The following is a 22383-nucleotide window of genomic DNA, read 5'->3' on the forward strand; positions in this document are numbered from 1 at the left end:
GCCCACAAAAGCGTTGTTTCACATGCTCAGGGGCTCTGATCATGGGGCGGTAGCAAACGCAGGCACTAGTATGGCGTTAACAGCCTCTAGCGCCTACATTTGCTTCACAGCATTGTCTAGATGCTTTCAAAAAGAATCTAAAAACTCATTTTTTGTATAATATCATATGAACAAACCTGGTGGGTCAAATTGTTTTATTTCTAATTTTGTTTGTATGACCTGGGATGCTGTTTTGCTTGTTAGCTGGATTTAATGCTTGATTGTCATATATACATTTCAATTAGCAAATTTATAGACTGGCTCCGACAATGTTGTAAATTGCCCTGTTTGACCTAACAGAAGGACAGTATATCAAGAATGATAAATAAATAAATGTACTAGCAGAGTATAAAATCCCACGTGTCTTCTTCACAGGGTCTATAATGCTATATTACCAGTAGCGTCAGAAAGGGCTTGATTTTATAACAGAAATGTAAAAAGGTGTCTATGTACCTTTGTAAGATAGATTCCCAGATCCTGCTCCAATAGCAGGCAAATGCCATTACAGACTGACAACTGCACCAAAAAAGGTGTAAATTTGTGTGTGCACTCTGTCCTTGTACATGACTAATTTATATCAATCAAACTGGCACTCTCATAAAATTCAGAATGGGGTTAAGTTATCAACCTAAAAAAGAATACCTACATTCAAATTCTTCTTTATACTATCCAAGTCAGACCATCAGAAGTTATAGCCGCCTCATGTTTGACAAAGTGCAACAGGCTAGATTTTTCCTCATCAGTCCAAAAAGAAATTTTCAATTGAACTTTCATACATTCATATGTTAAATATATTGATTTCATTTATCTATGTACAACTTCACTTATATGTATCAGATCATATGGTTACAGTTGAGGTAAGAACCCAACATAGACACAAAGAAACATAGAAACATGACAGCAGGAAAAAGCCATATGACCCCCAGTCTGCCCATCCTCTGTAACCCCTAATTCTTCCTGTTCCTAAGCGATCCCACATGCTTATCCCATGCCTTTTTAAATTCTGGAACAGTCCTCGACTCCACCACCTCCACCGGGAGGCCATTCCACGCCTCCACCACCCTTTCTGTGAAATAGTACTTCCTTAGATTACTCCTAAGCCTATTCCCGCTTAACTTTGTCATATGCCCCCTCATTCCAGAGCTCTCCTTCATTTGAAAAAGGTTCTCTTTCTGTAGATAAATTCCCTTGAGATATTTAAACGTCTCTATCTTGTCTCCTCTCTCCCTCCTCTCTTCCAGCGTATACATGTTGAGGTTCATAAGTCTGTCCCTATAATTTTTGCATGTTTTGCCTCCTGGCTGTATCAAGGGAATATCTACCTCAGTTATATCATTTTTCTTTCTCTATAGGAAGCGCTGCCTCCTCTGTTCACTAATCGTCCAACCAGGACAACATGAACGCAAGAAATTTCACTTGAAAAGTTTTTGGGGGGGCTGATGAGGAAGAATCTAGCCTTTTGCTCTTTGCCAAGCATGAGGCGGTTATGACTTCTGATGGTCTGTCTTGGATAATATAAACAAGTGTTCGAATTTGGGTTTTCTTTTTTAGGTATTTCATAAAATATACATATACATCAGACCTCTTCTCCACCCAAACTATGCCCTCGAGAACACCTACACACTTTTTACGTGCATATGCAGTTACACAATTATATACAAGTCCTTTTTCATCTGTAAAGCCTTAAAATATTACCCCACATGCTCCAGAGCATGACAGCATAAATTACAATGGAAGAACTGAAGAGCTATATACATTCTGAAGATGGACTGGCCACCGGAATGCATTAATGTTCAGGCTTTTGCTCCCTTCCTCCTGTGGCTGCCTGTTCATAGCAGATCATCAAGGGGTGTAATATGGGTGACCCTCCAAAAAAACAAAAAGGCACACAACTGCTTACAAAACAGTAGATAAAAAACAACAAAGCAGTGGAATCAAATGCATTTATTTGGAATAATACCCGACGTGGCCACGTTTCGCCCTCAGGCTGCATATCAGTTCAGTTGGAAGTAGCAGAAAAGTGGAACTAGATTTTTTGAATAACTGTTCTCATCTCAGTACTAGTGTATATGATATACTTATATACACTTTTGATAGTTTGTACCCCTGACGCAGCCTGAGGGCGAAACGTGGCCACGTCGGGTATTATTCCAAATAAATGCATTTGATTCCACTGCTTTGTTGTTTTTTTATCATATGGGTGACCCTGGCAATACAGAGAAGTGACTGCTACTGAACTTAATCCACTGATGATACTCATCCTCTGCTTTGTAGTCTAGTTTCTCTCTCCACCTTCCACCATCCTCATCAGTTCTTATGCCACTGCTGTGGGACTCACCCTGGAAGTGGCCATCCAGGCTCTCTCCCGAAAGGCTTCCAGTGTCTTCCTCCATACTGGCACGGATCATAGGGGCGTAAGGGTCACAGCCAGCTGGCTGCAGGGACTCAGCAGAACTCTGCTCCATGACCTGCAAACATTTAATTTAAAAGAAAAATATGATTTAACAAAAATTATAGCTGTCTTTCTAGATTGAAAATCTGCCCAAACTGAAAACAGAGACAAATCAATACAGACCTAACAGAGAATACGCAGGTAATGAAAGTATAATAGTGAAGAAGTGGGAAGGAGGAAAAAGCAGCAGCATGCATTAGTGACACAATACATACTTCTCTCCTCTGCATGCAGGGCCACTCTCAGGACTAGAGTTGCTAACTGATTCCGGATTCGCCCGACAGGGTTGATCCAGTCCAGGTTTTACTCCATTGCATGCAAGGACTTGTACATCTGATTTCCCCATTGCATTCCCTATGAAAAGCAAGACTACAAGTCCCTGCATGCAATGGAGTAAAACCTGGACTGGATCAACCTTATTGGGCGAATCTAGCACCAGTTGATAACCCTACTTGGGGGAGACCCTCACCTTCTAACCCTCTCATTCACCTCTGAAAATCACCTTCAAATGTCACAAGATCAAAGCCTAGGGTTACCATATGGCTCCAGAAAAAGGACAGATTGAGCCAGTCTGGATTTTACTTCCATTGCTTTCAATGGAAGTAAAATCTGGCCTGGCTCAATCTGTCCTCTTTTTTCTGGAGCCATATGGTAACCCTATCAAAGCCATCACATCTATCGCAGGGGGCCCAACAAATAGGACTTATTGATGGATTCAGCCCATGGTCTGGTATTTCACAGCACAGCAGTGGGAAGAATTCAGGGATTCAGGGGGGACAAACTTAAAGAGGAAGGAACACTTAAGAGTAACAGCTGCAATTTTAAATATCCTTGGAGGCACTGCAAAGAGTAAGGGCAGACACCTCCAGAAAGCAGAAGCAACAAGCAAACACTGTGAATTGTGGTGACAGAGATAGAGAACATTAACATATACATTCACTCCATTCCCAAAACTGATGTAGCAGAATTAGAAAAGGTTCAAAGAAGAGCGAGGAAAATGATAAAGGGGATGGAACTCGTCTCCTATCAGGAAAGGTTAAAGAGGTTAGGGCTCTTCAGCTTGGAAAAGAGACGGCTGAGGGGGGATATGATTGAGGTCTACAAAATCCTGAGTGGCGTAGAATGGGTAAATATTTTTTCACTCAACAAGCTCTGAAACTCGTCACTTCCTGTACAACCTGTATAATCTAAATTGTCACAGCACCGCTGAGGAGCAGAGCACCCGAGCCATAATGGGTGAATCTCACACAAAACAGAGAGAAAAAGAAAGGCCTGGTAGATATCAAGGCAACAAGCCTAAGGTGGTGAACATCGCTCCACAGGATGTGGTTCCTGACAGAGCCCATGGAGGATACTAGCTTGGTATTTAATGGAAATTCATCTCAGAAGCTCAAGGGATGATTACAGTCACCTAGCTTGGAGCAGTGCGGCTCACAATGAGGTACTGACAAAGGTTTAGACTGGCTCAGATCCCCTTTTGTTACGTTGTTGTTGCAACCTCTTATACAGGTGTAAAACTTACCCTAAATGATTTACTTTTCCCTTATCCTCTCCCCTCCTTTGCTCCAGTACAGAATTGGTCAAAGTACTAGATCAAAGTACTTAAGTAAAAGTAAAAATAAATGTATATTTTAATACTTAATTACAGTGAAGAACACATTAAAAAATGTAGTTAAGTGAAAGTAAAAAAGTTATTTTCTAATATAATACTTTTAGAGTACAAAGTAAAAGTACCACAACTACAATGAATGCAACTATTAATGCTTTTATCCCAAAGCTTTATTGCTCTACAATTCAATCCACTTTGCTTTTAGTAAAAGTAAATTTCTGAAAATGACTGTCACTCATGCGAGTGCGCTTATGAGTCACTTATCCAGCACAGCTAAAAAGGTGTTGAACAACTGCACTATCAGAAAGTGGACTGTCCAGTCTGATTAAAAGTTCCTTCAAATCAGGCCAGGCTGCAGTATTACTGATGTCTTCTGACTGGGTCTGCAGATATTGATCAAGTGAGTTTCTGACTAAAACACTTGACTTCCTTACAGCAAAGAATGCTTTATCCTCATCCTTGTTGATATCATCTGCATTAGAAGTAGTGCTAAGTCATCGCTTTCATCGTTGTTATCATCGTCATGCTGTCCAATTACGGAGAAGGCTTTCACAAAGTTGGAATCATTGTATGTTCTAGCAGTTTTTCATCTGACAAACACTGAGTATCTGTAAGCATGTCAAATGTGTGGGAACCCTTCAGTCAAGGCCAGCCAAGCAGACTTCCTCTCTAAAGACTCTTATCAATCCAGTGGACAGTTACCACAGTGTAAAATTTCCCATGAGATGATGAGCAGTCTTTTGTGGTAGAGACATGTCTGTTCACCAAGAATTGCTACCAGCCTCAGCTTCATTTCTGCTTTAAAGTGACCCAACTCATCACTGTTCTGCTTGGATGGAGACCAGCAACCAGTTCAACAAACACAAGCAACTCCACTGTTCTTATAGGCTGTATTCCCTGAACAGCAAAATTTAAGATGAGATGATCCACTGTTTGCGTGACAAGGTTTGCAATAGCAAAATTCTGGTCCAAGTTTTGCCTTTTAATTTGGTTTACTGAGCAATCATCATTTACATCTCCCTTCCACTTTTACTTTTTATATATCTAAACTATTTCATTGAAAATTGTGTGGGGTGATTAACGTGTGATAATTGTAATCAGACCCACATTAGGGGTCCGAGCCCCCCCCCCTCCCAAGCTCCCTAAACAATCAAAAATACATTTAACCATCAAACACTCAAGTTGTTCAGTTTTTCACAATGTCATCTCTTTCCTTTAACTTCCCTACCCCCACCTATCCCCACCACTTTTAACTGCAACATCAGAGGCAGCTAAGTAAAAGTTGTAAAAACTGGTGAAATGATTATTTCAGTAAAAGTTAAAAAAAATACTTCCTATACTTTTTTGCAAGTAAAAGTGACAAAAAAAATCATTTATTTAAGTACGGTAACTAGCTAAATTGACTTAGTTACTATACAAAACTACTCCAATGGTAGCCAAGGGGAGGCCTCGGGGGCTCTGGGTCCCCTCACTTTGGGTTCAGGCTCCCTCCAAAATTGCAACACCAAATATATAACTGGAGGGGATGCTCAAGCCCCACCAGCCAAAGAGATTCACCGCGGAGCCCGTGCCCATGCTGTCTGAGCTGCAGGAAAGTCAGCGGTGTGCTCCTAGCCCTCCCACCCCACCCCCAAAACAAGTTCTGGAATGTTGCTAGTGGAATAGCAACATTCCATGTAGAATCTCAAATAGTAGCAACATAATCTCAATAGTAGCAACATTCCATCTAAAATCTCCAATTGTAGCAACATTCCATGTAGAATCTCAAATAGGGAAAGGGAAATGGGACTTGATATACCGCCTTTCTGAGGTTTTTGCAACTACATTCAAAGCAGTTTATATTTATTCAGGTACTTATTTTGTACCTGGGGCAATGGAGGGTTGAGTGACTTGTCCAGAGTCACAAGGAGCTGCAGTGCACAGGTCCCCTGGTTCTCAGCCCTGCACTAACTATTAGACTGGAAACTACCACTGAGCTTACAAAACAACAGCATCTGCAAACTTACCAGGGTCTTCCTGCTATCATCCACCAGGAAAGGAGGGGAGGGTAAGGGCTGCTGGGACGCTGCCTCAAGCTATTAGTTTCAGAAATAGTTAACTAGCCAAAGTTTTTTTTTAATCACAGAACCTCCTTCATACCCCTCCCACTCTTCATATAACAGACAGGACAATCCACCTTAAAAGCTTCTTTTACCTCTTGCTTAAGTTTTTTGGGTTGTGATGCACTGGTGTCATCGGGATGTACCCTGTAAAAGGAAAGGAAACCACATTATTGCATTAGAATTTGTTCTGGGGGGGTTGGGGGACAGGGCACCTAATTTGTGCTGATGAAGTCTCCAGTCTGTCATTCCGCTCTGCGGCAAGGGCCCCAAGCTCTGCCCACCAATGGATGTTTCAGGGATGGCAATTTACTAGGGCTGTACATCAATGCAAAGGTTTAATCGCATGATCAAAATGTTTAATCGCATGATTAATTGCATAAAGTGTCCATCTTCAAATTCCTCCTGCAGAGTGCAATATATAGAGAGTAGATATAAATTCTCAAAACTGACAAATTTCAATTACTAAACTAAAAATAAAACAATTTATCTTATCCTTTTGTCTGGTGATTTTATCTTTTCAATCATCTCATTCCCTGTCTCTGGTTCTGCTTCTCTATGCTCTGAATTCTTCTTCCAGGGGTCTACTGTCTATTCACTGTTTCTTTTTCTCTCCGCTTTCTCATCCTGCCTTATATCCATTGTTCACATTCAGCTTCCATCTATTTTTTTCCTCCTTTTCAAATCTGTCTAGTTTCCATCTCTTCCCTTCCCCTCCATTATGGGCACCTTCTCGTCCTGTCTCTCTTCTCTCCCCTTCCCTTCCCCTCCATTGGCAGAGTCTCCTCCTGTATCTCTTTTCTCACCTTTCCTTCCCTTGGCACAGTCTCCTCCTGTCTCTCTTCTCTCCCGTTCCCCTCCCCTCCATAATCACCGTCTCCTCCTGTTTTCTCTTCTCTCCCCTTCCTTTCCAAAGGCACCATCTCCTGGTCTCTCTTTTCTTTTCTTCTCTCCCCTTCCGTTCCCCTTCGTAGGCACCATTTCCTCCTGTCTCTCTTCTCTCCAATTCCCTTCCCCTCAATGGACACCGTTTATCCCCTCCCCTCCATGATCACCATCTCTTGTTTTCTCTTCTCAGTACTTCTCTCCATGATCACAATTTCTCCCCTCCACTGTATGATCACAATCTCCCTTGGGTTTTTTTTTTCCAATCCCCTATTTCCAGCATCTGTCCTTCTCAAATGTCTCTCTCTCTCAATCTGCCCTCTTTCTCCAAGCAAATTTCCTGAACCCCTCCCCTGGTCCCCATTCTCTCTTGCTCTCTCTGCACACTTTCTCCCCTGTGGTGCACAGAAAGGCGACGAAAATGATAAAGGAGATGGGACGACTTCCCTATGAGGAAAGGCTAAAGCGGCTAGGGCTCTTCAGCTTGGAGAAAAGGCGGCTGAGGGGAGATATGATAGAGGTCTATAAAATAATGACTGGAGTTGAATGGGTAGACGTGAAGCGTCTGTTTATGCTTTCTATAAATACTAGGACTAGGGGGCATGCAATGAAGCTACAATGTAGTAAATTTAAAACGAATCAGAGAAACTTTTTCTTCACTCAACGTGTAATTAAACTCTGGAATTCGTTACCAGAGAATGTGGTAAAGGCGGTTAGCTTAGCGGAGTTTTAAAAAGGTTTGGATGGCTTCCTAAAGGAAGAGTCTATAGACCATTATTAAATTGGACTTGGAGAAAATCCACTATTTCTGGAATAAGCAGTATAAAATGTTTTGTACTTTTTTGGGATCTTGCACTCCTGAACCCTCCCCCCCCCCCCCCCAAATCCACATTTTCTCTCTCTCCTTACACCTGCTCCTCTCAGCCCTCCGACTTTGCCTTTAGCGGTGCAGCGCTAAAGGCATGCTGCTCCTTTCAGCCGCCCGAAGCCTCTGTAGCATCCCGCCTGGAAACAGGAAGTTCTGTCAGAGGAGGCAGGACGCTACAGAGGCTTTGGGCGGCTGAAAGGAGCAGCATGCCTTCAGCACTGCATCACTAAAGGAAAAATCGGAGGGCTGAGAAGACCAGATATAAGGAAAGAGAACCACTGTTGCTGCTGCCTACAGCCTCTCCAACTTTGCACCGGTCGCAAAGTGGTTACTTCCAGGTTGCGGGTGCATGGCTCCATCTTCCCTGGCAGCTTTGGGAGCACAGCAGCAGGGCTGAACCAGGCCGGGACCCAGCAGCCAGTCTTTGCAGACCAGGTAAGCCCACGATGGGAGCAAAGAGGGAGCGAGACGTTAACGTGTGTTAAAACTTCTAACTTTAATACGTTAATCACGTTATTAACGTGTTAAATGTACAGCCGTACAATTTACCCAGTTCCAAGCTGGAGATTTTGGGACAGTCCTGGATTTCTGATCACCCCATCCTGGTGTATTATGGGACTTGCAGAACTGATTTCTTTGGTCAGGGTCAGGCACTACAAATCCTATATTGCTTTGGGATTTAAGTTCAAAATCAGGATAGCCAAAAAGTCTGCAGCCTGAAACCAGGAGGAAGACTTTGGTTAGTCCTGGATTTCTGCCAACCTCATTCTGGTGCATTATGGGACCTGCAGCACTGATTTCAATGGATAGAATCATGGACTACAAATACTACACTGCTTTGGGATGTAAGTTTAAAACCAGGACTGGTCAAAAAGTCTCCCTCCTGGAATGGGCAACTTGGCAGCTCTGACTCTGATGTTTAAATCTCCTCATATAGATGGAATACAAGTTATTACATATCATTCCACTGCCAGGCTGTGCTGTACCTTCTGTCTGTCCCAATGATCAGTGTCACACATCCTTGTTAGACTGTAATAGACTGGAAGTTTAAAATAAAACCCTTCCTAGCAACAGGCAGTAGAGAGTTATGTTTCACTTTCACTTTTAGGATCACATGTGAAAATAAAACCACAAGGTACACACATGTCTGTCTGTGTGCCTTTAAGAGTCAAGAAAGGGGGAGGGGATTTCCAGTCTGCATGCTCCACCAGAACTCAGGGGAGAAACAAATTACACCTTTTCTGTACTTAAGTGTCAGACCTCAGCTGAAGCGTGGTGCTCCTGTGCCCTGAGTGGTGGGCAGAATGCGTCAGGAGTGTGTGTGTGTCTTTTTGAGGACATGTCCGGATAAATCCGGACAAATGGTAACCCTAGGCCAGGGTAACTGCATATATAGGATTGCATAAAAGTCAGTCGTATCTTATTGAGGACATGTCCGGGCAACCGCCCGCCAGCCAGAAATCCGGACAAACGGGCAAATTGCTAGCCTCCCCAACCCTTACTTACTACTGCCCTGATGGTCTAGTGACCTCTTCTGCCTTTGGGGCAGGAAAGAGCCCCCTCTTTCCTGCCTGGAGCGCTGCCCTGCATGCATCCTTCCTGTTCGTGATCTTGGCGCCGATTCAAAATGGCCGCCGAGAGTTGAAGTGACCTCGCGAGACATCAACTCTCGGCGGCCATTTTGAATCGGTGCCGAAATCACAAACAGGAAGGATGCATGCAGGGCAGCGCTCCAGGCAGAAAAGAGGGGGCTCTTTCCTGCCCCGAAGAGGTCACTAGGCCACCAGGGCAGTAGTAAGGTAAGGGGAGGGGGGTGATGGGGAGGGGGAGTGACGGGGTGTGTGACGGGGGGGGGGGGGAAATGTGACAGGGGGTGGAGCGAGGAAGTGAAAGGGGGCGGAGTGAAGGCGTGAAAGGGGTGGGGCTAGGCTGAAAGGAGCGGGGCATGTGTCCTCCTTTTTGGGGGACAAAATATGGTAACCCTACCCTGGCCGATTAAGTGCTGAATATTGGCACTTTATCAGTCAAGTGCTGACTCCATTCTTGAATACAAGAACAGGAAACCAGGGTCTCAATCAGGGAGAACACCAATGAGGGAACAGGTATAACTACTAAAATAATAATAAATCTATAAATAATTAATATGTGTATGGAGTAGTCTCAGAGTGATAACTCACCCAAGCAAGGAAACGCCGAAGCAATTTATACCTCTAAGGGTGGACAAGCTTCTCGATCATTGATCTACTCCGTGAATTTTCAATATTTTAGTGAGCAAAACCCAGTGCTCTAAAGTAATGTAAACTTCACTCAAAAGTGTACCTGTTCTCTCAAGGGTCTACCCCTGAAACACTCACACTAGCACTCAATCCATACAAAAGCGTCGGAAACAATAACAGTCCATTCAAGAAAGTCCCACACGCCGTTGTCAATCTTTATAATTAAATAATCCACGCTCATCCATTTCAAAGTATTTTTCAAATGTTCTTCATCCAACCTCTGCATCTCCAAAATAGCCAGCTTTCAGTTCAGTGCTAACTGGTTATTTTCAGCGTCACTAACCACTTAAGTGCTGCTGAATATGACTGCATAGCCCCAGATAGGTGATTTAACCAGCCAGGAGTCATTTATGGCCAGTTAAATCACTTTGAATATTGACCCCATTGTGCATTTCTATACTGTAGAGAGAAACTGGACTACAAAGCATCAGGAACATAGCCAGACCTGCCATTTCGGGTGGGCCCCCGAGTTAACCTGGGTGGGCCCTTCCCACCCCCGCTCCCATACATACATACAGTTTTTTTAAACCTTTCCATCTGCCCTTATAGTCATCTCTCCCCCTCCCCCACCCCCTGGCATCTGCCTGTCTTTCTCTGAAACCCCTCCCTCCTCGGTCTACCTCCAAGCTGTCGCCAGCAGCGACTCCTGTAAGCAACTTGCACTGGTCCTGCAGACTTCCCTCTACCGCGTCCCTGTCAGTAAAGAAACAGGAAGTGACATAATTGAGGGTGGGACGCGGTAGAGGGAAGCCTACAGGGTTGGCGCAGGTCGCCTAAAGAAATTGCTGCAGATGACGGCTCAAAGGTAGATGGAACGGGGGAACAGAGAGATGGGTAGCTGCCGTGAGAGAGAGAGGAACCACCAACTACCAATGAGATGCTTTGGGGGCCACTAGACAGGGTGGGCCTGAGGCAAGAATGGGTGGGCCTGTGCCCGTCCAGGCCCACCCGTAGCTATGCCAGTGCAAAGTATATGTGTTCTTGATAGCATGCATTAACATAAATTATTCATTAGAAGATGAAAAAAATGCAAAATAAACCTGCTAAATTATGTTAGTTGCTCCACAGGTGCCAAATTTTCAAAATTATTGTGGGTGCTAAATACACCTCAATAGACACAGTGAAGTAGTTTGTTTAATATTAGGGCTACTGAAGCATCTATTGTAGCCATAGAGCTAGTGCTCATGAATTACTCTTGGATGAGAGTCAGATGGAAAGATATTCAAGAAGGGATGGACTTTGTAGGTTGAAGACTTGACAAGGCCCAGGTAAGAGGGAGTATGTAGATAGATGGGCCATATCCAATGGATTCTGGGTGAGAGATGAATGGACTGAAGTGAGGTGAGAGAGCCCATATGAGAAAAACAGAAGAGGAAGGAGTGAAGGGACTGCAGGGGCGTAGCCAGACACCCAATTTTGGGTGGACCTGGGCCCAAGATTGGTGGGCAGAAGAACTCCGCCTTGTCCCACAAGTAATTTGGTCTCTCTCTCTCTCTTGCCTGCATGCCATATGGTCTCTCAAACATCCCCCTACCCTGCATACCTTTTAAATAGCAGATTTTCACTGGCAACGAGCAGCAGCTAATACACACTGCACATGTTGACCCCATAGCCTTCCCTCTTATGCAACTTCCTGTTTCCGCATAGGTGGGAATCCATCAGAGGGAAGGCTGCAGGGCTGGTGCGAACAGTATGTATCAGTCGCTGCTTGTAGCAGGCAAAGATCTGCTATTTAAAAGGTATGCAGGAGGGACAGTTGGGAGTTTTCGGCTGGTGGGGCTTGGGAATCCCTGCCAGCCACATTAGAGATGTGCTGGTATTGGGTGGGCCTGAACCCAAAGTGGATGGGCCTGGGCCCACCCGTGCCCACCCTTGGCTACGCCACTGAAAGGGAGAAAGGTGATAGAAAGGAAAACTTACCTGGAGCACTTGAGCGTGGTTAGATATATGCTCTCCCGTGCCACCTGTCGGGACAGGGAGAAGAGCTCCACCCTTCGCAAGAGGAGGGTGTTGTCTCTCATGCAGAACTGGGCAGCAGCTTCATTAATGGTCATCTGAAAGGAATGAGACCATGTCATTAGCACCACATGAAGGAAGCAAAGAAGCTTGTGTTGGTGGACAAAAAAAGACTGTCATTTTTTTAGTAACATCTTGGACACAGAATTCATCTGCAACTAGTCAAAAATCACCAGTATAACTTCTCTTTAAAAAAACCCTTATGCACATTTCCATCAATACACCTGCACGGTCACGGCATCACTGATCCTGGACTGCAGAGTTTTGAAAGGCTCAAATTTTAATCTCACGTGTACCACTAATCTCATTAAATCTCCCTGAATTTACATTACATTACATTTTCAAAGTATTCGCTCTCCTCTTCCAAATATGTCCATGGAAAACCGATTAGAATGAATGCTCAGTAACCATAGATTCTCTTCACAACACTGAGGTAATGGAGGTATATTATTAAATAAGTAGCAAATGCAAAAAAAAAAAACCAAAAAAACACCACGGGCCTTTCAAGCATGGGAAAGTGTCCTTTATTACTAGACCCGGCATGAGCTGTGTTTCAGCGTCAAGCACCTGCATCGGAGGTTAATAGGAATCAGTCTATCTAAAATAATGCTGAAAGTGCGCCAATTTGAAGATGCTGGAATATGATTATACACCTTCATTCTGTGTTGAGAATACATTTCCAATCAACTTTGGTCTGCTGATTATATGAGCTTTCAGCTCATTATTTTCGATAGACTGATTCCTATTGACCTCGACCCAGGCCCTTGACGCTGAAACACAGCCTGTGTTGGGTCTAGTAATAAAGGACTCTTGCCTTTCCCATGCTTGAAAGGCCCTTGATGCATTTTTTGCATTTGTATTGTTGCGTGTACTTTGATCCTCCCTTTTGCTGCTGTATGAAATAAGTAGAACACTATAAACTACAGAGGTCAGTGGAAAAAAAGCTAAGGGGCCCTTTTACTAAGTTGTACTAAAAAGTGGCTATGTTTTGTGATTTGTAATACTGCCCTATGACACTTTTCTTCCCTTTAGTGTATTTCCCTTGATTGACCAGCAGGTGCTGTCTGACCTCTGCATTATAGCTGTAGCAGAGGTCTGTTTTCTTTGTAGCTTACCTTCCCCAAAGAAGAGGACAACCCCTGAGGAGGAAAGTAAACTGTAGTGTCATTGGCTAAACATCCTCAGTGCTAATGCTCTGTGCCCTGATTGGCCCTGAAGCCAAAGACCTAGCCCAGAATCAGGGGCAGACTGACCATTCGGGCAACCGGGCAGTGCCCAAGGGCCCAGAAGCTCTAGGGAGCCCAGAGGCTCTGCCTGGCTGCCCGCCGCTGCACACTACAGCCCCCATGGGGCCCTGGTGATCTAGTAACTTCTGTCGCAATTCTCCTTGGTTGCACTGCTGTGTTTACAAAATGGCTGCCGAGACTCCTGCAGTAGTCTCGCAAGAGGCAAGACTACCGTAGGAAGTCTAGGCAGCCATTTTGTAAACACGGCACTGCACTGGGCAGAGTAGAGGCAGCGGGTGGGCAGGAAAGAGGGGATTTATTTTCTGCCCCCGAAGAAGCCACAGCCACTAGATCACTAGGGTCCTTTAAGGTAGTTAGATTTAACATGAAATCCTTGTTATTTTATCTGTTGCCGTTTTGAAACCTTTAACGTTCACTGTTCTACTTTTTTTATATAATAAATCTGTTAGTTTGTTAGCTCTGTTGTCCTGGACCAACTAAGAATTTTGGCAGTCTGTGTTCTCGATCTGCGAGTTTTTTTCTAGGAACTGTGGGGCACCAAGGTTGTGGCTCCCAGTGCCCCTAGAAACCACTGGGGAAATAACTTGCGGGTGGGAAAACTTGTCCAGAGGCAAGCAGGACTCAGCAGGCGGGTGGAGGGTATGCCAGTGTAGGTGCACATACACAGGTGCAGGCAGACCTGGGCAGTGCTGGGTAGGACCCTCCAGGTGGCCACAGGGTTAACCCCGGCTGGGTGGTTGGGGTAACGCTCAGGCATTACAAGACAATGGCCTATACTATGACTACAGCGTGGGTTTCCTACGCACTGAGGCTACTTCTGCGCAGCTATAAAATGGCTGATTTTTCATTTCCTCAATGGCCATGTGCTAATTTCCTAATTAGCACATGGCCATTAGTGTGTGAGCCCTTATCAAGATCTATTTAGTAGGCGGAAAGGGCTCATGTGCTAACCATGCGCTAATCGTAGGCACGCGGCAATGTGGCTGCACTAACCATGTTCAGATGCCAGTACTACCGCAGGATGTGCATTTTCCCGCACGGTAAGAATGCATTAGTGTTTACCGCCGCTTAGTAAAGGCCCCTTAAGTGTCACTTCACAAAAAATGATAAACAGCTTTATTCGGTGTTAAATAAAATAAGCAGCACCAGTTGCTTCCATTTTATTCTTGTTTCAAATTTGGTTTTTTTTTTTACTCTAATACTACATCTGTTGTTTTGGAAAGGGTTTTAAGAAATCTTTTCCATTGGAACTGGAAGAAGTAAAGGGAAACCCTTTGGCTAATATTTCCAAATGAAAAAGCTGCAGTATCTAGTTCTCACAGCAAAATTTAGCCTGGCTGCTGGTGAAGGCTTGCAAATAAAACCAAGAAGAATCTGTCCTGCAGTCCTCACTCCTTGCACAAAACTGGGGTACGGACTCCAGCTTGAGAAAATGGCCAGCACATTCCAACCTGTTTATCAGAGCTGCAGGACTTCAGCGGGTTCTGAGATAGATTAACATGAGAGTTTAAAAAGAAACAAACCCAAAACAAATTTGACCCTGTTTCTGCTGTCCAAGAAGAGGGCAGTCCTCTTGAATGTGAGCTGCATTTAATTTGGTGACTTTATGGTCCCACAGCCACAAAGTGATCTAGATTGTAGGTCAAGTCTGAGAACTCTGCATTCCCCTCCCTCCTATCTGGAATCAGTACTAGGGATGTCAGAATCTACAAAAGGCAGGTAGTTGGATGGGGAGGAGGGGAGCGGAAGGTTAAGGTTACTATATTTTTGGTTTGCAAATCTGTGGCATCAGAGTGGGGTCTGATGGGGTAGAACCTTCCCATGGCAATTTTCCACCTTGCTCTTTCTTCTCTCCCCTTCCAGTCCAGCCATCTCCATCTCACTCGCTCTTCTCCCCCCTTCTAATCTAAGGATCTCCACCTTTCTCTTCTCCTCCCCCCTTCCAGTCTAGCCATCTCCATCTCTTTCTCCACTTCCCCATCCAATCCAGCACTTGCACCTCTCTGTTCCCTCTTGTGACCCAGCTTCTAACCCCCCCCCCCCCCCCACAAACCTCCCTTTGCAGCTCCTGGCTCCCCTCCAGTATCAGCATTACAAAGCACAGTAGTGCAATGCAGAGCCTTCACTCAAGCACACTGTGCACCTCTGCTGGTCCTGCCCTCTCTAACTTCTCAATACCATGGAGGCAGGACCGATCAAAGACACAATGCATGTTTAAGTGGAAGCTTTGCTTTGCATCACACCACTGTACATTGTAATGCTGACACCAGAGGGAAGGAGCTGGGAGCCACAATGGGGAGGTTTCAGGGGAAGGGCTGATGCCAGGGGAGGTGGCAAGAAGGGGAGATGCTAAAATCGAGAACAGATAGTTGGAGGAGTAGAGACAGGTGTCTGGTTGATCTAGAGTCATAATCCTAGGGGGGGGGGGGACAGGGACCCAGGATTAGTCAAAAAATTAGAACTTGGAGGATAATTCTATAAATTTGGAGACCAAGGAAAGTAGATGCTCACCTTCCATTATAGAATTATAGTGTAGCTGAGCAAATATACACAGACATTTTAGGCATGACCACCTACATTAGCCATACAGCTCCTGTAAATGCTTGTACCTAGCATGATTAAAAAACACAAAACCCTCACATAAATTACAATACTCTATAATTTACAGGTGTAACTCTATGCCCCACCCATGTATGTCCACCTTCAAACTACATGTCATGTTGTGGAACAGCAGGTAGCCAGAATATTGGCATTTACACAGATATTTGCAGACACACGTGCATATATGCCAGCATTCTGGTCATTTAAATGCATTCTTCCCAACTCCATGTTGGCGCCCTTCTTATACAATTACTCCCTGGATGGCCTACATTCTCTCATCAGGAACTGGATCACTTGGCAGCCCCGCAGTATCTCAGTTCTGAAGTTTACAAATGTGTTCCGAAAGAAAACAAAGTGATTTTACATTTTAAAAAAAGTATCCGGGTCGATATTCATAGCGATTTAACAAGCCAAAAATGGTTCCTGGCTAGTTAAATCCAGGGGCGTAGCTACGTGGGGCCACGGGGGCCTGGGCCCCCGTAGATTTGACCCTGGACCCCCCTGCCAACGACCCTCTCGACCCCCCCCTCCCGCCGTCAACCTGCCATCTACCTTTGCTGGCGGAGGACCCCAACCCCCGCCAGCCAAGGTCCTCTTCTTCCCACGAAACGGCTTTGTTCAGTTTCTGAGTGACGTCCTGCACGTTGTACGTGCAGGACGTCACTCAGAAACTGAACGAAGCCGTTTCGCGGGAAGAAGAGGACCTCAGCTGGCGGAGGTTGGGGTCCCCCGCCAGCAAAGGTAGGCAATGGCGGCGGCGGGGGAGGGGGGTTGAGAGGGTCAGCGGCGGGGGGGGTCAAAGTTGTTGTTGGCGGCGGCGGCGGGGGTCGGCAATGGCGGCAGGGGGGGTCAGCAATGGCGGCAGGGGGGTCGGCAGTGGCGCGGGGGGGGCTAAAATGTGCCCCCTCACCTCGGGCCCTGGACCCCCCTCCCGCCAAAGTCTGGCTACGCCCCTGGTTAAATCGCTTGTTCGGGGCTAACTGGTCATTTTCTGCAGCGCTTAACCAGTTAGCGCCCATCTCAAAACCAGCTATTTTGGGGGCATTCTGGGGGCACAGTCAGCACTTGGCCGGTTAAGTGCCAATACACATCACTGATTGGTCAGGGTTGTTTTCAGTTAGTAGCACCCAGTTGGGTAGGGTGGGATCTTTGCTCATATATTCTGCATAGGAGCCAACTTTTCAAAATTATTAGGGGTGCTAAGCCCAGTGGAAATAACCCTTCCCTGGACACATACATGGAATTTTCTAAATATTGTGGGTGCTCAAGCACCCATAGCACCCACAGAGTCGGCTCCTATGACATTCTGTACTGACAAATACCAGGGACAGAAGCTGAAAAAAAGCAGGACTGCTTCAAAGCATCTGACGGATTGGAGTTCACTATAAAGAGAAGCATGCAGGAGGCTTTGCAACTAAGAATGTGCATTTGTGGCATGCGCATTCAGTTCATATAGGAGCCAAAAAATGTAAAGTGGGAACGAATCACTTGCACTCACATATACCTATGAATTAAAGGGTGTACAAATGATTTGCATGGACAAAGATTTCTTGCATGCATTCAATGTGCAAAACAAAAACAACAACAAAATCACCCAAAGATCGCAAAAACTTAATCTGAAGCCAAGACTAGGCAAACTATTTTGGGGGGGGGGGGGGGGGCTGTGCATATCCCTACTAACTACTATTTAATTCTAGTGACATGTTGGAGCATCTCCTCTGACCTCATGTAGTGTGAGCTGCTTTCCTTCCCTCCTCTTGGAATCAAAGCGGCCATAAATTATGCTGTACTTCCGGATTTCCTCCTCCTTCCGTCTGTCATGCTCCCCCATCTCAAAAATGTGGCCCACAGATTTGGCCAGCTTTTTATTCAGTTTCAACAGTGACCTGGTCTCTGCAGGCTCACTCTGTGGGAAGCTCTTCATCAGCCGGTCCACACTTTCTGAGATGATTCGCACCATGTCCACATCCAGCTTCTCTGGGTTCTCTGCTGCTGGGGGGAACAAGCATGTTCCTTCATCCTCTGTCAGGAAGCCATCTGGCTCTGGTGTGTTCCTGCCCTGCCACAGCCGGGCATCTTGTGGTAGCTGTAGAGGAGAATGTTTCTCCCCATGATCAGATGGGCTTCTGGGGCTGAAACTTCCTGCTGGAAGGGCTCTAAAACCCTTATTTGGGTTATCTGCAGGGTTTCCATGCCCATTACTGATGGACTTCCTGCCCCCTGTTTCTGAGATCTTAAACAAAGGTATGCTGCTAACTGGGATGGACGCCACTGGCTGATTGAAGAGAGCTGGGTTGGTGGCCCACTCCCTGAGGGCTTTTTGTAGTCGTCGGACATGAAGAGGTTTAGTAGCCATTCCGACCAAGGACATAATTTCCAGGAACTCTTCCTCACCAGCCTCACATAACTGCTGGACGTCATCACCGCCCTGTTGGATAAAGGTCTCATAATAGGATAGCAGGTTGGCTCGCTGGAGCACACGATAAAGCTGCAGCTCTCCAAGGGTCCTGGGCAGAGACATAGTGGCCAGGTCAGTACTGGACCTAGAGAAAGAGAGAAAAAAAAATCCTTTCAGCATCAAAAGTGAGATTTGAGGGACTGCACCCAATGTGCCCTGTGTGTGGTCACTTCATCACTCCTGCATCTCGTCACTGCTCAGTCTACTAGTGAGAAACTGCATAGTTACAGGTCAGCAGAACAGCAAATGACAATATGCTAATTGCTTACTGGGAAAAAGGGCAGAGGAAATGAGCAACATTTACCCACTTCGCACAGAATTATCTATTAAAATAATAAATAAAGTTGAGGCTAATAATGCACACACACTAAGTAAAGGTAACTGAAACTGATTATGGAGTCAGGGAAGCTACTCAGCAGAATACAAGGCCTTCGGGGACACAGTCAGTGAGACAGAAGGCCTCTGGGGCCTGAATCCAAACAACAGCAGCCTTCAGGGACAGTCAGTGTCCAAGGTCCTGCAGCAAAGAGGCTCCTGGGAGCGTGACCGGCGCTAAGAGCCCTGGTGGAGGCTTGTAAGAGTGCAATCAGCACTAGGAGCCCAGAGGAGCGGTGGTTCTTGAGAGAGCAATCAGCAATCGGAGCTCATCAGCACAGACTAGCCAAGCCAGACTGGCTCAGTCCTATTGGTTGTCCAGCAGCTACCGGTCCAGAGTGCTCCAGCAGGAGGGTGAGGTCTGGGGAGCCGGGTGGAGATAGACAAAGGGAAAGACTTGGAGAAGGAGTAAGGGGGACATAGGTAATACTACCACCCTAATTAAAAGACTTTTAATAAAGCACCAGGGAGAGGTGTTTAAAGTCGCCCCATTGACAAAGAGGGTTCAAGAGAACTGTTTAAAGGTTGTTTAGTAGTTTGTTTATTCATCATCATTCACTCAAAGGACTTAAGTTGATTACCACAAATACTTCTCATTAGCAAATGTCTTAATGCTTCATATAGTATAAGTTGTAAATAGTTCAATAAACTGATTAACTTTTCAGCCAGACTTGTTCACAGCAGTCTTTTTGAATTTCCTGAGGGGAAAGGAGGGAAATCCCACCCGCTAACACTTTTCTTCCCCAGGTGGAGGCACCAGGTGCTAATCATTACAGGGCCCAAGGGAGACTCCAGCCCCAGACTCAGGATTGCCTACAAGGGAGTATTACACTTGTACCATGACCTCTTGTTTTAATGTGGTACTTCCTTCCTAATGGAAAAAGCTTGCTTCTTGTGCATTGCTAATACCTTTCAAGCATTTGAATGCTTTGATCATGTTCCCCCTCATTTTCCTATTGCACTAATCTCCAGTGAGCCCCAGCAGATCCAAGTTTTCAAGATACCCGCAAAGAATATGCAAAACATATCTGCATGCAAAAAAAGCAGTACAAGCAAATCTCGAGGACCCAAATTGTGTGCCGTAGCACCCCAGGACACCGCAGCATACTTGCATGGTTGCCGCGGCATATTTTCTTCACCTCCCTCCCACAGACTTCCCAAGTCTCCCACATTTAACAGCATCTCCTGTGCTCCCGCCACAGCGGGGAACTCTCCTGATGAGCAGAAACAGCGGCAAACAATAGAAAGGAAACACAGAGCCAAAGCCTTCAGGCATGCGCTGTCGGCTCTGACTGAAATAGTTGCGGCCCCGCGCTTGCTGTTTGTTGTTTTACCAGGGCCACTGTTGCTCGTCAGAAGAAGCAACAGATGCTGGGTGGAAGGGGGATGTGGAGAGATTGGCAGGAGATGCGGAATGGAGAGAGGGGGGAAAAATGATAGAAGAGTGGGGACACTGGATAGAAGAGATGATGAGTGGAAAGATGGGGACAGAAAGTGGGGAACACGCTGGACAGAAAAGTGCTGGAGAGAGAGAAGATGCTGGGTAGAAAGATGGAGAGAAAAAGAAAGAGGGCAGAAACTGGATGGAAAGGGGAGAGAAGGTGGAGCTGAAGCTGGATTGAAGGGGGAGAGAAGGAGGGGCTGAAGCTGGATGGAAGGTAGGATTCAATACCATTGGCAACAGTGGTGGCAGCAACAGCAATGGGGGAGGGGGGGAGGAGAGAGAGACTTGAAAGGAAGTGTGTAGTCTAGGGGCGCCGTGACCCGAGAGAGTTTGGGAACCACTGAGTTAGGTACTTCAGTCTCATTATATAGGGCCTACAGTGCCGACTCTCTACCTGTACTCGGCTCTGGACACAATACTCCCGATGAGATCTCATTAATGATCTGTACAGTGGCAGGGCCTCCTTTTCTGCTGATTATAACTTTCCCCTATGCACATTAGCAAAGCTCTGGCTCTTTCCTCTGCCTTGTCTCACTGTTTTTGAGACCAAGAGCTTGCCAGAGCTGATCATCCCAGAGCCGGCTTTACCATCAGGCAGACTTGACAGTCACCTAGGTCTGCAGCTTCTGGGGGGGGGGAAGAAAAGAACAGCTGCAGTGAAAACAAAATACTAGGTTGTGACAACCACACAAACTCAAAGTACCTTCAGAACATTACCTATAGGAAGGAAGAGCAGTTTTCAACTAGATCATTTATCCATTTGCTGTCATTGTATTAGATTCAAAATATTGTTTAACATTTAAAAGTATGATGTCTGGTGGCTGTCAGGATCTACTAATTTTTTTTCCCTACCCCAGGTAAATGCCTAGTTTTACCTAGTGGTTGGGTCAGCCTTGTAAGCAAAAGCAGAATTCTGTGACCCAGAGGCAGCCCATTGGCTTCCCTCTTTTCTCATGGAGCTTCCTGTACTGTAACATAGAATAAAATAAAACAGAGAAAAGAAAATAAGATGATACCTTTTTTATTGGACTAACTTAATACTTAATAACTTTCGAAGGTAGCCCTTCTTGACGAAGAAGGGCTACCTTCAAAAGCTAATCAAAAAATGTATTAAGTTAGTCCAATAAAAAAGGTATCATCTTATTTTCTTTTCTCTGTTTTCTTTTATTCTATTTCTATTGATTATCTTTAAAAGTAGACTAACACGGCTACCACATCTCTGTACTGTAACATGAAATCAGTGGGGAGAGGGGGTTGGGGGTAGAAGCCGCTCTCCTATTCTGCAGCATCAGTAAAATAGCTGGTGGTGGCTGGCCACTCCAAATATCAAGGAAGCTCCTTTATTTATTTAGATTTTGCTCACACCTTTCTCAGTAGTAGCTCAAGGTGAGTTACATTCAGGTACACTGGATATTTCTCTGTTCCAGGAGGGCTCACAATCTAAGTTTGTACCTAAGGCAATGGAGAGTTAAGTGACTTGCCCAAGATCACAAGGAACAGCAGTGGGATTTGAACTGGCCACCTCTGGATTGTGAGACTGATGCGCTAACCACTAGGCCACTCCTCCACTCAGGAGCATTCCATATAGAATCTCAAATAGTAGCAACGGAATCTCAAATAGTAGCAACGCTCAATGTTCCACTGCACTAACCACTAGGCTATTCCTCCACTAGCAACATTCCATGTAGAATCTCCAATAGTAGCAACATTCCATGTAGAATCTCAAATAGTAGCAACATTCCACGTAAAATCTCAGATAGTAGCAACAGAATCTCAAATAATTTATTTGGATTTTGCTCACACCTTTTTCAGTAGTAGCTCAAGGTGAGTTACATCCAGGTACTACTACTACTACTATTTAGCATTTCTATAGCGCTACAAGGCATACGCAGCGCTGTACAAACATAGGTACTCTGGATATTCCTCTGTCCCAGGAAGCCTCACAATCTAAGTTTGTACCTGAGGCAATGGAGGGTTAAGTGACTTGCCCAAGATCACAAGGAGTAGCAGTGGG

General features: G+C 45.3%; 1 protein-coding gene across 1 annotated transcript in view; it reads right to left on the reverse strand.

The window, feature by feature from the left end:
* NAB2 (NGFI-A binding protein 2) overlaps positions 1-22383 on the reverse strand; it is a 63573-nt gene that overhangs the window by 8086 nt on the left and 33104 nt on the right. The window contains exons 2-5 of the mRNA XM_030196656.1: positions 17816-18635; positions 12149-12282; positions 6295-6346; positions 2378-2507 (exon numbers count right to left, since the gene is read on the reverse strand). Of these exons, the coding sequence (XP_030052516.1) occupies positions 2378-2507; positions 6295-6346; positions 12149-12282; positions 17816-18635 (1136 nt within the window). The remainder of the gene's footprint in view (positions 1-2377; positions 2508-6294; positions 6347-12148; positions 12283-17815; positions 18636-22383) is intronic.

Source organism: Microcaecilia unicolor, chromosome 3, assembly GCF_901765095.1.
Source record: "Microcaecilia unicolor chromosome 3, aMicUni1.1, whole genome shotgun sequence".
NCBI lineage: Eukaryota > Metazoa > Chordata > Amphibia > Gymnophiona > Siphonopidae > Microcaecilia > Microcaecilia unicolor.